Genomic DNA, 13,609 nt, shown 5'->3' with positions numbered 1-13,609 from the left:
TTTGTTTCGTTTTAATGTCTTTAAAACATCAGTCCCGGCTGTTTTGTTCATTTTTTTTTTGTAAATATCCTCCCTCCCCCTTTTTTATTTTTTAAACATGATGGGAACCTAGGGGTCCTTGGTGCTGAACTGTGCCATTTTTTCAGATACGGGTACATACCGGTGCAGGGACTGGCAGTTCAGTCCCCTCCTGTCATGAGGACATTTAAAACCCTTGAGTTAACGGTACCTTAACTGGTAAGAATCTCGGGAACTAGTGTGTACCCGGAACTAAGCGTAATGCAGTACTGCTCCAGGGACCCCCGAATTCCTATCCAGTATAACAACAACAACAACATGTAGGGGGTACATAGGAGGGATTGCTGCTCGAATGATTTCTCCTAGGGAAGCAAGATACAGATTAGGTTAGAGGTGGGCAACTCCAGTCCTCAAGTGCCACCAACAGGTCAGGTTTTCAGGATGTCCCTGCTTCAGCACAGGGGGGAGTATATGTCAGTCGAAGAGCGAGACACTGATTGATCCACCTGTACTGAATTGGATATCCTGAAAACCTGACCTGTTACTGGCCCTTGAGGACTGGAGTTGGCTACCGCTGGATTAGGTTAATTAATAACAAAAATATACTTTTCTTTTTCCAGAAAAATCCAGATTATTTAAAACTCAGGGGATGTACATTTCTTTAGAAAATGTTATTTCTTGAACGATACATTGGACTACACCAATTTTGTTTAAGGTCTGTCCTTCCAATAACGTTCACTGGCGACATGAAGTAAAAAAAAAAAAAAAATGAGTGAAAAAAGTGCATTTAACCCGCAAAAATGTTTCTGCGTTACTGAATCAGGAGCATAAATGCCTCAAAGTGTCAAATATTGGTTAATCTATTGATGAAAGGGCATTTTACATGCTGAAGATCAACATGTTGCAAGACGCAGAAAGATAAAACATCTGGAGACAACACAGAGAGTGTAACTCTAAGCTACACACTCTAAATGATGCTGCCATTTAGTAGAAGACCTGTTCCTATACTACGATGGAGAATGTGGAGCCTGATCCTCAATCTAGCTGTGTTTGACAGTAACATGATCTGGTGATCACAATTTACAGTTTTCGGCTTTGCTCAGTGCTTTGTCATAATCCAAACGGAAGGCGACTACGAGTTCTGATATTTCAACCAAGTCCTAGATGAACTCCCAATGCAGACCACATACACACATACAGGTTGGTTTGATCTAGAGTACGGAAAAAAAATTCACTTTCCAAGGCAGGGTTAAATATGTATTCCACAATATTTTATATCCCTATTAACTGACCTCTGTAAAGTCCAAAGAAGCCTTCATAGCGTAATACTTTCTTAAAGCAATCAAAACTGTTCTTGTACATGAGTTCTCCAACAAATGATCCTGTAGACCGTTGGTTCTGCATCCGAGTTTTTACCAAGTCAATAGGATAAACCGCAGTGGCGCCAACAGCTGTTAAAAAAAATAAACAATTTTAGGAAGAAGAGGGACATTTTTCATTTTTATTAAATTGTTCGAACAAGACGCAATCATCTTAACTGCAAACGTTCCGTTGGATGGTTACTTTTCATAAACGTAATGGGGTTACATAAAAGGCTTGTCAGATATTTTATTAAAAACACATCAGTGAGGTTCTACCTCCTTATTAACTTGTTTTGAGCTGGGCAAGTCACAGGTACGACCCGTAACCCCACAATAACAACCAAGTACAAAATACTTGCAGTGTCCTTGGCCCAACAGAGGCAAACTCTTGCTGGAAAGTACAGACAGAGCATTGTCTACCTAAACTCGAGAGGAGGGGGGTGAGGGCAGGGAGAAGTGATCATTAAAAATAAAATGGTGACATTCAACCATGACTAACCTCCTGCGATTGAACCAAGACCAAATCTGTACGCAGACTCGCCCACTTGGACGAGGACAGAACGAGACACGTCACCCGAACCCTGATGCTTCAAAGGAAGAGAACATGAGAAACACATCAACATTGTTTGGAGAAACATCCCACTGTCAAGCACCAAGCAGTTCTGCATTTAAGCAATGGAGGTCAGTTATAATGCAATGGGCACAATGAATAACACAAATATGGTATACTTACTGCAGAAATGTAAATAGCAAGAAGAATTGAGGGGGAAAAAGTAACAGGCCTTAAGTTTGCTTCCATAACAGACATGTCAATTAATATAAAGCACACACAGCCTTCACCATGCCAAATCAAAACGGCAACAAGCTTAGCCTAGCAAAAAACTTGTTCTATGATGTACTGATAATCTGTGTTCATTCTTTTAATGAAAAACTATGGCAAATCTGCTACACTTCAGCTTCCAGATTGCATGTGACATAGTATTAACCTCTCAAATATATTTAATGATTTCAAACATTTGTAGTGGCAACTTCAGTTTCTGGTAGGTCTTTATGCTCACATGAAATGTGAAAAAGCCGCAGTGCTTTTTAATGACGGGTATATATTCATAGGGCTTCAAATATTTAAGTCAGCCATAGAACGAGAATAAAATCTGCCATGTGGCCAGCCAGCTGTGGTGCCCGCGCGCGCTCACCCACACGCGGGAAAGGAGAGTTGTTGGGAGAAAACCTGGAGGAGGATTGGAAAAGCCTTACAAAATGCAGAGGACAGGAGAGAGGTGGAGATGGAAACTTGTTTTCTGAAATGCTGTTGACAAATTTCAACAGAAGACCAGTGGCAAGATATTGTGGTATGTATAGCTTCATTTGTTAGAATAACTGAAATGACACAGGACCTTAATGTAGAAAAAAAAGCCTCGGGGGGAAAGTTACATAACATAAAAATGTAGGGTTGGGGTGGTGTGTTTCAGCAAGTACCTCAAATGTGCATTTGCTTGGTGTTATTGGGTTGCAAACCATGTAATGTGTCAGTCTGAATACTAGACCTTGTAAAAGGAACTTTGTAAGCCGAAAAGTAAACATAGTGCACAGATATGCTTGTCTGTACCACATATGATGTCATTCAACGTGGTAGCCCGATATTAACCTGATAAATGTGCAAATTGAGTCACCATTGCTTCTAATGTGCAACATTCATTGATGCCTGCCTCTATACTTCATTTTGCACAGCCACTAGACTGGGAATGCAGCACATGTTGCCAGCAAGCTCTTTACATATACACGCAGTGTAAATGTATATACATTTACAAAAAAAAAAACCTGTAATGCTAACCATGCATAGCAACAGCAGTTATGGGAGGATGCATAAGCAGCATAGTTTCACCACTGCAGTTTAACTTCAAGTTTCATATTTTGGTACCTGACACCTTACAATGCATCAGCTCCTGTGCTCCTTTGCTTCTTTAAAGCCTGCTGTACAGAGTCACCCGGTCAGAATTCATCTCAGAATGTGCTTATTAAAAATCTACACCCCACATTGGAGAGGAGAGACTTGAGAAGAGGCCAGGCCTCTGTCCTACAGTACGTCCCAAAATGTAGCCTACATGAAGTCTCTGTGGTCACACTGGCGTCTCTGCACAGACTTGGATCACAGAGCAGCGTTTCAGTTTCAGGAAAGCCTATTCTGCCATGAACATATTTTTAAATAACTGCTGCAACAAAACCAATAGTCAACAAATGGAATACCAATTTTCCTACCTACAGAAATAATCCAGGCAAATAACGGAAAGAAGATCCATGCAGAAAAAAAACATCATCCTCTTTATATGGAACAAAGACTCGATCCAATAAGGGCCTCACCCTACAGAATCTAAATGAAGTCTTTCCCTAATAGCATTACACACTTCTAGATCTCATGACGCATCAGTCAGGACATAGTTTGTGTTATTCTGGAGTCAGGTGACTGCCAGAAAACTGCACAGTTCAGGAAACAAGTTATTTGGCAATATAACAACCAAACATTCCCCAATTGACATGCTCCTTTAGGGATACAAGGTTAGATCACACACCTATGTTTCTGGGAAGAAGGAAGACTCTTACTTCGGTGACAATTGTTGCTAGTAAGCTTCATGATTACCCTTTGTAAGACTAGAAAGGCCTGGAATCCTGCCTTATGGGAACTGAAGAGTTAACCCAACCGGACTGTCGGATTTCAATGACCATTGTTTATTGATCAAGAGAGTAGTTTTACCTGTCTCTGAGCCTCTGCCAGATTGTAAGGCAATGCTCCCTCTTCGAGTGGGGCAATTCTTTCAATATCTGCTAAAGTCATACGCCTGTAGAAAAGAATTATGGCAAATAGTTTTAATTTACACCAAAAAAAAGAAGAAGAAAATGGTGGAAGTAAAATAAATGCATAATAATAATAAATTGCTGTAATCTCTTACTCACCCCCTTGGCTCATATAAATCTGCCAACTGGAACAATATGTCGACTTCCATGGGTGTGACTTGACCAAATCTCTGAGCGGCCAACACAAACTCCTCTGTATAACAAATAGAAGTAAGCACAGATTAACAGCTGGGTGTCACTAGAAAAAGGTGAGGGTATGTATATGCTGTGGACTGGAGACTTTCATGTTTGTATGTTAAAGCAACTCTTTGCAACTTGTTTTTTTCCCAAAAACACACTTTAAAAAAAAAAAAAAAGTTATTTCCCCCTTAAAATGTATAAATTAGGCATTTAGATATACAGAATACATTCATAATCATAGTAGCTTTTTGAGAAGTACAAAAATACAAAACAAAAATCACAGTTTAAAGTATAGTAAGGAATGTTGAAAGGCTGCATCATCAAGAACTATACCCCCATCCTCTCTCCCCCCCCACCTCCTCTCTCTCCCCTCCGCCAAACACCTGCCCTCCCAGCTTAGCCTCTACCTCCCTTCCGGCCAAACAACATCTCACCCAATCTCTCCCTCACGACCATACAACTTCCGGGCCGCATGGCCTGCATTACAGTTAATCCGAGTGTGGAGTTGAAATCAACCTTACTCCCCAAAGTAACTAGTGTCAGCTATATGAAACACTTAAGTTTGACGCAGATGTATAGAAGTAGCTATGAAATAGCTGTGGGTTATATAAGATTGCTTCCCTTTTGGGAACAACTGCTTGATACACAGTCCCAGATGGGTTTTAGTTGCAAAGGGAAAACCATAAATGTGGTCAAGAAAGAAGCGATAACATCATGTTCCAAGCTTGTAGACCAACGTACTGCACTGCCAAGACAAGTATACTGAATTCCTTAGCTAGCCTTGAAGGACATGTTAATGACTGCCAATTTGGAAGTAGGCCCAGCAAGCAAAATCTATACACTCGTTCTTCACCCAACTCTAGGCTTCAGTTTATTAAAACCTCAGACCTGGCAGTCAGAACGTCAAAAAAACGAGGCTTTGTAAGGATGTGCTGCCGACCTGAAAAAGGATTAATTTATTGCTAGAGAAAACGCTCTGACAAAGCATTAATACAAAATGTCATGTTTGGCGTTACAAAGCAAAGTCAAAGTATTGCTCAGTATTCGATAATGTCAAAGGGTTAAAAAGTATCAACTTACCAAACAAAGAGCAAAAATATTATTGGTTATCACCATTAAATATAGCTATGGACACCTGTAACCTCTCCCCAATTTACTGACTTGTTTTCCAGCTTAAGCCCTTCCTCCTCCGTGCCTTTGTAGTGGAACACCCGGCACGGTCAAGAACTAACCAGCAGAAACATTCACCCACATAACTTCTGAGACCGTAGTTGGATTCGTCAAAACATGCTTTATTTACAACCACTGTACATTGTACGCGTTTCACGTCTGTTACTTAAGAGTTGCCTTCTGAGGAAATAACAGAAGTTACAAAACAAGTGTGAGAGAGGAGTCTCCCGAGGGTGTGTCAAAATAAAGCATGTTTTGATGGGCCATATTACGGTCTACGAGAAGCTTTGCTACCTTGGTGAATATTCTGCTAAACACCTCCCTATAATATTCTATAACGCTTTCAAATATCAAAAGCAAATTCCATAATGAAGGGAGGGATCCACTGCTTACAATTATTGTGGGTCAGAGTGCAACACGCATAATTAAAATGAAAATGATGAATCTCTCAAGAGTCAAATAAGTATGAGCTGCTCGACATCATTATACAGTGCAGCATACTTACTTTAAAGGGAAGGGCAAGTTTTTTCTTGAAAAGCTCATTTTGGAGTATAAGAACAATGCTGCATGCTTTCTTCCAAAAGTCTTCAGCAAGATAAGAAATATAGTGAAAAGTTAATAAGAACACTGCGGCTAACCTTTAGTGACTTCCACATCTTTTCTATTGCCAGCCAGAGTGCTGTAGATCTTTCTAATGAGCTCCATGTTGTTAAGAAGGGAATTAAATCCATTAAAGTAGGAAAAGCTGACCTGATGGGATATGGTACCTCCAGCAGCCTTAAATAAAGAGATTGAAAAGGAAAAATGGTTAGAAAGACATTTAGAAAACAAAGGATTAAGGAAAGCTTTTGAAATATAAAACTGTACAGCTATGCAAAGATTTATTAAGGCAACAATGCAAACTGTCAAGAAAAATACGTTTTGCTTGCTAATAAACTCCATAAAAGCTTTTCCCCTATGAGCATCTAAGACTAACTATGCCCAGAATATGTAGCTAGAACTCCAGAAACCTGAACAAATACATATGCAGGATTACAACAACATAACCCGCAGTGATTTACAAGTCAGAAGTTCCAATAATGTTTCAGTCAAAAATGTTTTTAAAGTTTATTTTTTTTAAATGTAATGAACAAGGAAACGTCACTACACAATGTTCAAAATATGAAGAAAGAACATTTTTATTGTGAAACAAAAATTCTCGAAATGCTGGTTGTCCTTATTTGCATTTCGTGTTGACTGAAGGGTGGATCCAGAACGCCCGAGACAGACCTGCACGGAGGTAACCAAGAAGAGTGCCAGAAAATGTATCATCAAACGATTAAGACATCGTGCGAGTGTGCAGTTCAAGATGTGTGTGTATATGTAAATATACACACACACACACACACACACACACACACACACACACACACACACGGGGACAGCGTGGGCTCCATAGTGTAAATAGTAAACGGTTTATTTTCACAGTGCTAAAATCAGTTCACTCTCAGAATCTCAATAGAACAAACGCCTTGGACAGAAGCTCTCTAATATTATGGTTCATCTGCCGATTGTGAGCATGCAGCTTGCGGGTTTGAGAGCGTTGTTAGCTCTTCCGTATACACTGTCTTGTAGCACAGAAGATGTGCGTCCACACTCTGGTCCCCCGGCACAATAGTAACTGCACCTCCGGTCCACTCTCCGCAACACTCCTTTCTTCCGGGATATACAGCAGGAATTAGAAGCAGGTTTCAGGCTGAGCAAAGAGCGTTAACACCCTTACGCGTTTCGTCGCTAGGGTAATGGCGACTTCATCAGAGGATCCTCTGATGAAGTCGCCATTTACCCTAGCGACGAAATGCATAAGGGTGTAAAAACGCTGTCTTGGATGATCCTGGATACTGGCCCTATCATTTTTCTGCCATGGCGCAAGTGAGCTGAAGCAAGCGGAACCAGGAAGTGCAGATACGACTGTGCCCGGGGACCATTGTGTGGACGCACACTAAAGGGAACCACCCGACTGCGCATGCGTTAGACCAGTGCACGCCTCCAACCGCAAGCTTCAAGCCCTGAACCGGCAGAAGTACTACAGGATTCCAGTGTTCTTATCCAAGGCAAATTTTCTACTGAATTGTTGTGAGTGCACCGATTTTAGCATTATGGTAATAAACCTTTTACAATTTACACGATGGACACTGTCCCTTTTTGAGATTTTGAGATATAGATATATATCTATATATTACACATACACATATATTTACACACTATATACACATACACACACATATATACACATATATATATATACACACACACAATTTTGTTTTAACCAGATTTGATCATATATTCTGTTATCACAAATTTGTATATAATTCTGCTAAGGACCATCCAATAATCTAAACGCAAACATAAAAGATGAAGCCCCAGCAAACACTTCAGCCAATGAATTTGTTGGATTTGCACACAGTTACCTTTTTGTCGCTCAATAAAAGTAGAGCTCAATGTGAAACTGAAGCGCTCTTTGGCAGTGCCCTTCACAAAGGGTTTACTAAGAGCTGGGAGGTAGCACGGGCAGGAGGAATGGAATTAGTGGCGTAACCAAAGTAATTATTCAATTTTGAAGTACGGGGAAAAAAAAAAAAAGAAGAAATTTTACTGGTTGTAAAATACCAACATAAATAGTGGAAATTGCTTAACCTTTGGTTTGACCATACGAAGCTCAGGAGACATCACTAGGGCCGTCATGCTGCCTTTCACTAAACATCATTCCACTTTTACTGGTGTGTAGGGGTGACCGTGTGTTGCATTCACAACCCAAGAGGAGGTCTTCCTCTTCCATTCCAGATGTGTGTGTGGGGAAGGACAGGTCATTGCTGCATTAATAATCAAGTCGCCCTAAAAAAACGGAACATCTGTGGCACTCTGTTGCTACGGATAGTCTCGCAGCACAAAGTTGATCTGATAAATTTGGAAAAAATGTAGGTTTAAAAATTTGGGACGATTCAAATCAGCAACTGTAAACATTAAACTAAAAGCATAGCATTTCATCTAGAATCTCCGAGAATCCAACAGACGTACATGTCGGACAAAAAAAAGCGCACCTAACATACATACACTAAACTCATACCATGTGCTTAAAGGCAAATGTATATCTCAACCTTAAGTGTAATAATATCTCATATCGTGCCGTGACCTGACCTTTGATATAGATGAATGTGAATGCACACGTCATTATGCAATTGTGAAAATTAGTAACACTCAAATGAAGTGAAGAAAATAATATTCAAAATCTTTGCTGCTCAAAGACAAATGAGGAACCGTTTTTCTAGTTCTTCTACTGTAGGCGATAGTTTTTCTCCAAAGGTAAGGGGAGCGCAGGCAATAGCAAATAAAACAAAACACACAATAGTGTAATACGTCCCCACATGGAATAGATACGAGTAAGCCAGAATTTGGAGAATTTGTTTTTTTTTTTTAATGTATGTATTATGCACACAATAGGTATACTACTGTATTTACATATTTAATTGACAGCAAAATTACACTGGGAAATAAAATGTAAAAAATATTTTTAAAAAAAACCTTATCCTAATATGTAAAAGAAAAAGATGTCCAACTTACAGCTACTAAGCATTGTTCCACAAATGGGGTCAACACATGTGGCCGAATAGTGACCATAATATCCCTGAAGTCCATGGCATTGACTGTGCCAGTGTGGTTTGCATCACGCTGTACGAAAGCTTGCCTTGCATGCTCCAGCTGGATTTCCTGTAATCAAAGAACATGGAGATTCAGTAAAGAAGAAAACAACAACTACAGCAGAATTCACCAACCAGCAGCTCATCAACATGTAAGAAATCTGATCATGAGCCAAACTACTGTATAAACTAGTATGCTTTTCGCCATTATCACCTAGCATACAGTGCTTCCACTGCAGCAAGGGATTCTGGGAAATGACATGCAAATGAGCACCCAGTGTCACCTTTTGCCTCAAATCCTTATGTATGCATATATACACGTGTTTTACATCCATATGTATGTATATACACACACACACACACACACACACACACACACACACACACACACGCGAAGAATCCCAATCGAGCAGCAGTCTCTCCCTCACTCCAGGAAATAGGTCTGGTAGGCAAAAACACCTCCTTGCAGCGTGTCGAATGGGCGCTCCGCTCACCCAAAAGGTGCGACATGACAGGATCTCCAAAGGCAATAAGACACACTGCACACCAGAGGCGAGTATCCAAATAAGTATATTAAAACACACACAACGTGCATCAGAAACTTATATTTAAAATGAATAAAATAAGGCGCTCAGCTGAAGATCCAGAAAGGAATGAGTCCGTAGATGGAATTCAGGCGGGACCTGGTACACCGGGTCCCTGGATCACAACTCCATACAGACAGCAGCGCGGGCACAAGCCGCATCACACGCATGTAACGCACAAACGGGGCAACGTATGACATAAGATATGCTAAGGCTAGCAACAATACCTCAACCGGTTTCGCACGTTCTCCGTGCTTCATCAGGTTCAGTAAGTTTCTGATACACGTTGTGTGCGTTTTAATAAACCTATTTGGATACTCACCTCTGGTGCTCTGTGTCTTACACACACACACACACACGCACACACACACACACCACACACACACACAAAAGACAGTTCCCAGTCACCCATCCCGGTACTAACCGCGCCCGATGTTGCTTAACTTTGGTGATCGGATGTGAACCGGCATGTTCAACATGGTATAGCTGTTGCCAACAAAAGTAGTAATATTTTGTAATATAATTATTACCAAACGCTTTGTTTTATAAGATCATGATGTGCATGTAAAAAAAAAAAAAAAAAAAAAAAACTGACAAATTGAGTAGATACTTCTAATACTTTTATTATATTATCATCAAACTGAAGCGTGGATACTATTGTGAGTGATGATCCTGCTGATCAACTTGCATTCATTCCCAGAAGAATTGCCTCCTTATTAACTGAAACTTAAAGTACGTAGGAGGTGTTACCATTCCCCTTAGAAACCTAATGCGATTGAGAGGACTATGTAATGGTACAAGCCTTACTGTTACTCGAATACAAACACATAATCGCAGCAAAAGTGACTGGTGCAGCAAACTCAAGACACTGTACTTATTCCAGGAATCCCACTCATTCCATCAGACACAAATCTACCATTCAGTCTCAAACGAAAACAATTTCCCATACGATTGGCTTTTCAATGATCATCAATAAGTCACCAGGCCAAACGTTTGACAAAATATGCCTTTACCTGCCTAAGCCTGTTTTTAGTCATGGATTATATGTTGCTCTATCAGGAGTCAGATAGTTTGAGTCACTTAGTGTAGAACCCAGAAATTGACAATTGTGTCTTTAAAGAAATCTTTGATTAAAAAATATAAGTTACAAATAAGAGTGTGACTGTTCATTAATAACCTTTAAAGATAATAAATAATTGGTTGTTCTTGTATAGCACTGCTAGTTTTTACGCAGCGCTTTACAGAGACATTTTGCAGACACAGTCCCTGCCCCGCAGAGCTTACAATTTATGTTTTTGGTGTCTGAGGCACAGGGAGATAAAGTGACTTACCCAAGGTCACAAGGAGCAGACACTGGGAATTGAACCAGGTTCAAACTCAGTGCCAGTCAGTGTCATAGCTTCTAGATCGGCGTATGTTACGCCAGGTACAGCTACTAAGTAACTAAAACCCCAATTTAAATTAAATATCATGCTACATAAAAAGCATGCACGTCTTGAACCATTTCTAATATAAGTAATAAGAAAGGGTTTATAATTATGAAATGTTGAGTTTTAGTGAATTTGGATGTACGCTGGTATCGTGTTTTTTCGCTATTAAATTATACCCATCATGTGAGATTTTTACGTCATAATTTTGTGCAATAACCAGGTGCGATATTAAATCAATTGTGTTGGGGGAGTTTAGTGAACCTAGGTCTTGGGGGTGTGTTAAACCTTGGGGACATGTTTACTGAAGGTACCAACACTTGTATAAATTAGGTTGTTTTCCCACAAATAGAATGGGCACAGATCTATTCCTCTAAAACATTCAGACATCCCGCTAGATACAGCATTCTGAGTAACTCACACATACAAGTACTTTGTGAAATGAGGTTTGAATACAACAAGTGTGCAGATGTAGCAGCAAACTAGTTTAGAGTAGTGAGATCAAGGACTGCCACAGAACCAGACATTCCTAATATTGCAAACGGACATTGGATATTTTACGATCCAAAACCAGTATCTACTAAATGAGAAAATGCTCCCCACACCAAAACAGATTTTTGTTACATGACAATATGTCAGAGAGGGGCAGAGGAAATGTACGCAAACAGTGCGAGGTCAAAACAGTTAGATTGCACGAATAGTCCTGAAATATGATGTTTAATTGTGGCTGTATCAGAGTTTATAGAATCAGCCCCAAAGATTCTGTAGACTTAACCAAAATGTCTACATTGCTTAGTCATTATTTGACTAGAATCAGCCCCAAAGATTCTGTAGACTTAACCAATATGTCTACATTGCTTAGTCATTATTTGGGGGCTTTGCCTATGAATAAATTGGCATTTAGTGAAGGTCAAGGCATGTGCACTACTTCAGACTTCACATTCTACCTACCCATCTGAAATTAACATCGTCTGATTTAAACAAGCACTAAGCATAGCTATACCAGCTAAGGATTATTCTAATCCATTCAAACATACTTATTTGGAGCTCTCCATAAACTGCAACTGTTGATTCCCACTTCCCCACCCAATATGCACCCTTTCAAACACTGCTAAGGAAACTCAACCTACTGTACTGTATGGAGGATTCTCCACATGATTATTTCTGTACGCTGGACAGTAGTGGGTAATGCTAGAAGTTCTACTTTCTCATTTTGCTTGAACGCATACAATAGTACTGTTTAACCCTAGTAAAACTTCCCACACCATACATGAATCTAATGAGTAGGACTTGCCCCAATAAGACGGATCAGCTTTGTGAGTAAACGGACATACTCATATTTAGCCTTCTGCAGCATGCGCATTTGCAGAATGAATAAACAATTGACTTCAGATGCACCATTAGGGATATTTTATAAATGATGTCCTTCAAAGTGCCAAGGAATGATAAAATCAAGAGTAGGCGAAATTATAAATCCAACGAAAATCAGCACTATAGTGATCTCACTGTAGGAATTGGTTAAGCTTGCTTCACAGACAACACTCAAGCTCTCAAAGCTACTCTACTGCATAAACAAGCTTGCCCAGAAGGGATGTACCTTCCATCTTAACAAAAGGGATGTACCTTCCATCTTAACAACTCTACTCAAACTAACTCAAGAACTCAAGATAGGTTTTTATTCTTCTTATATTCAACACATTTCGCTTCAAGATAAATCACCCAAGTCCTTTTGGAACAATTACTTATATTATTTCTACTACAGAATTTTGCAGAATAATTGGGCTTTTTAAAATACAAAAAACAAACAAACAAAAAAAAACAAAAAAAACCTCTAATTATGTTGGTTAACAAAGTCTAGGGCAAATATATTATAAACCAGTGCAGTTCATACCAGAAAAGAGAGGAGAGGAAAAAGGAGGGAGAGAAGAGACATTTATTAGGCAGCTAATGAAATGTACAGATTTATAGGACCTTCTAGTCTTTGGTCTACAGATGGCTTTCATCTGGCTATACAGCATACTGTCTTTCATGCTTCCTGATAAGGGATGTTTCAATCTCCTCCTCCCACTATCATGACTGCAGTATGTTCTGTGAAGGAAGTGCTACTCAAGAGGGTGTAAGCTTGTTAAAGAGTTTTTATTAATGTAGCAATTTAACAGAGATCCTTGTGTTTTTTTTAATGTTATTTATTCCTTTTAGTGTTACGATGTTGCAATCAAAAATTAGACTTTTGACTGAAATTAGTGAATGGGATGAATCGTATAATATATATATATATATATATATATATATATATATATATATATATATATATATATATACATATACACATATACATATAT

General features: G+C 39.4%; 1 protein-coding gene across 1 annotated transcript in view; it reads right to left on the bottom strand.

Annotated features, from left to right (window-relative positions):
* Positions 1-13,609, bottom strand: part of SLC25A13 (solute carrier family 25 member 13) — a 142,308-nt gene that overhangs the window by 53,159 nt on the left and 75,540 nt on the right. Inside the window, exons 6-11 of the mRNA XM_075587293.1 lie at positions 9,180-9,326; positions 6,218-6,356; positions 4,329-4,422; positions 4,129-4,213; positions 1,879-1,966; positions 1,311-1,469 (exon numbers count right to left, since the gene is read on the bottom strand). Of these exons, the coding sequence (XP_075443408.1) occupies positions 1,311-1,469; positions 1,879-1,966; positions 4,129-4,213; positions 4,329-4,422; positions 6,218-6,356; positions 9,180-9,326 (712 nt within the window). The remainder of the gene's footprint in view (positions 1-1,310; positions 1,470-1,878; positions 1,967-4,128; positions 4,214-4,328; positions 4,423-6,217; positions 6,357-9,179; positions 9,327-13,609) is intronic.

This window comes from Ascaphus truei, chromosome 2 (assembly GCF_040206685.1).
Source record: "Ascaphus truei isolate aAscTru1 chromosome 2, aAscTru1.hap1, whole genome shotgun sequence".
Taxonomy (NCBI): domain Eukaryota; kingdom Metazoa; phylum Chordata; class Amphibia; order Anura; family Ascaphidae; genus Ascaphus; species Ascaphus truei.
This window is presented reverse-complemented; position numbering and strand designations above follow the sequence as displayed.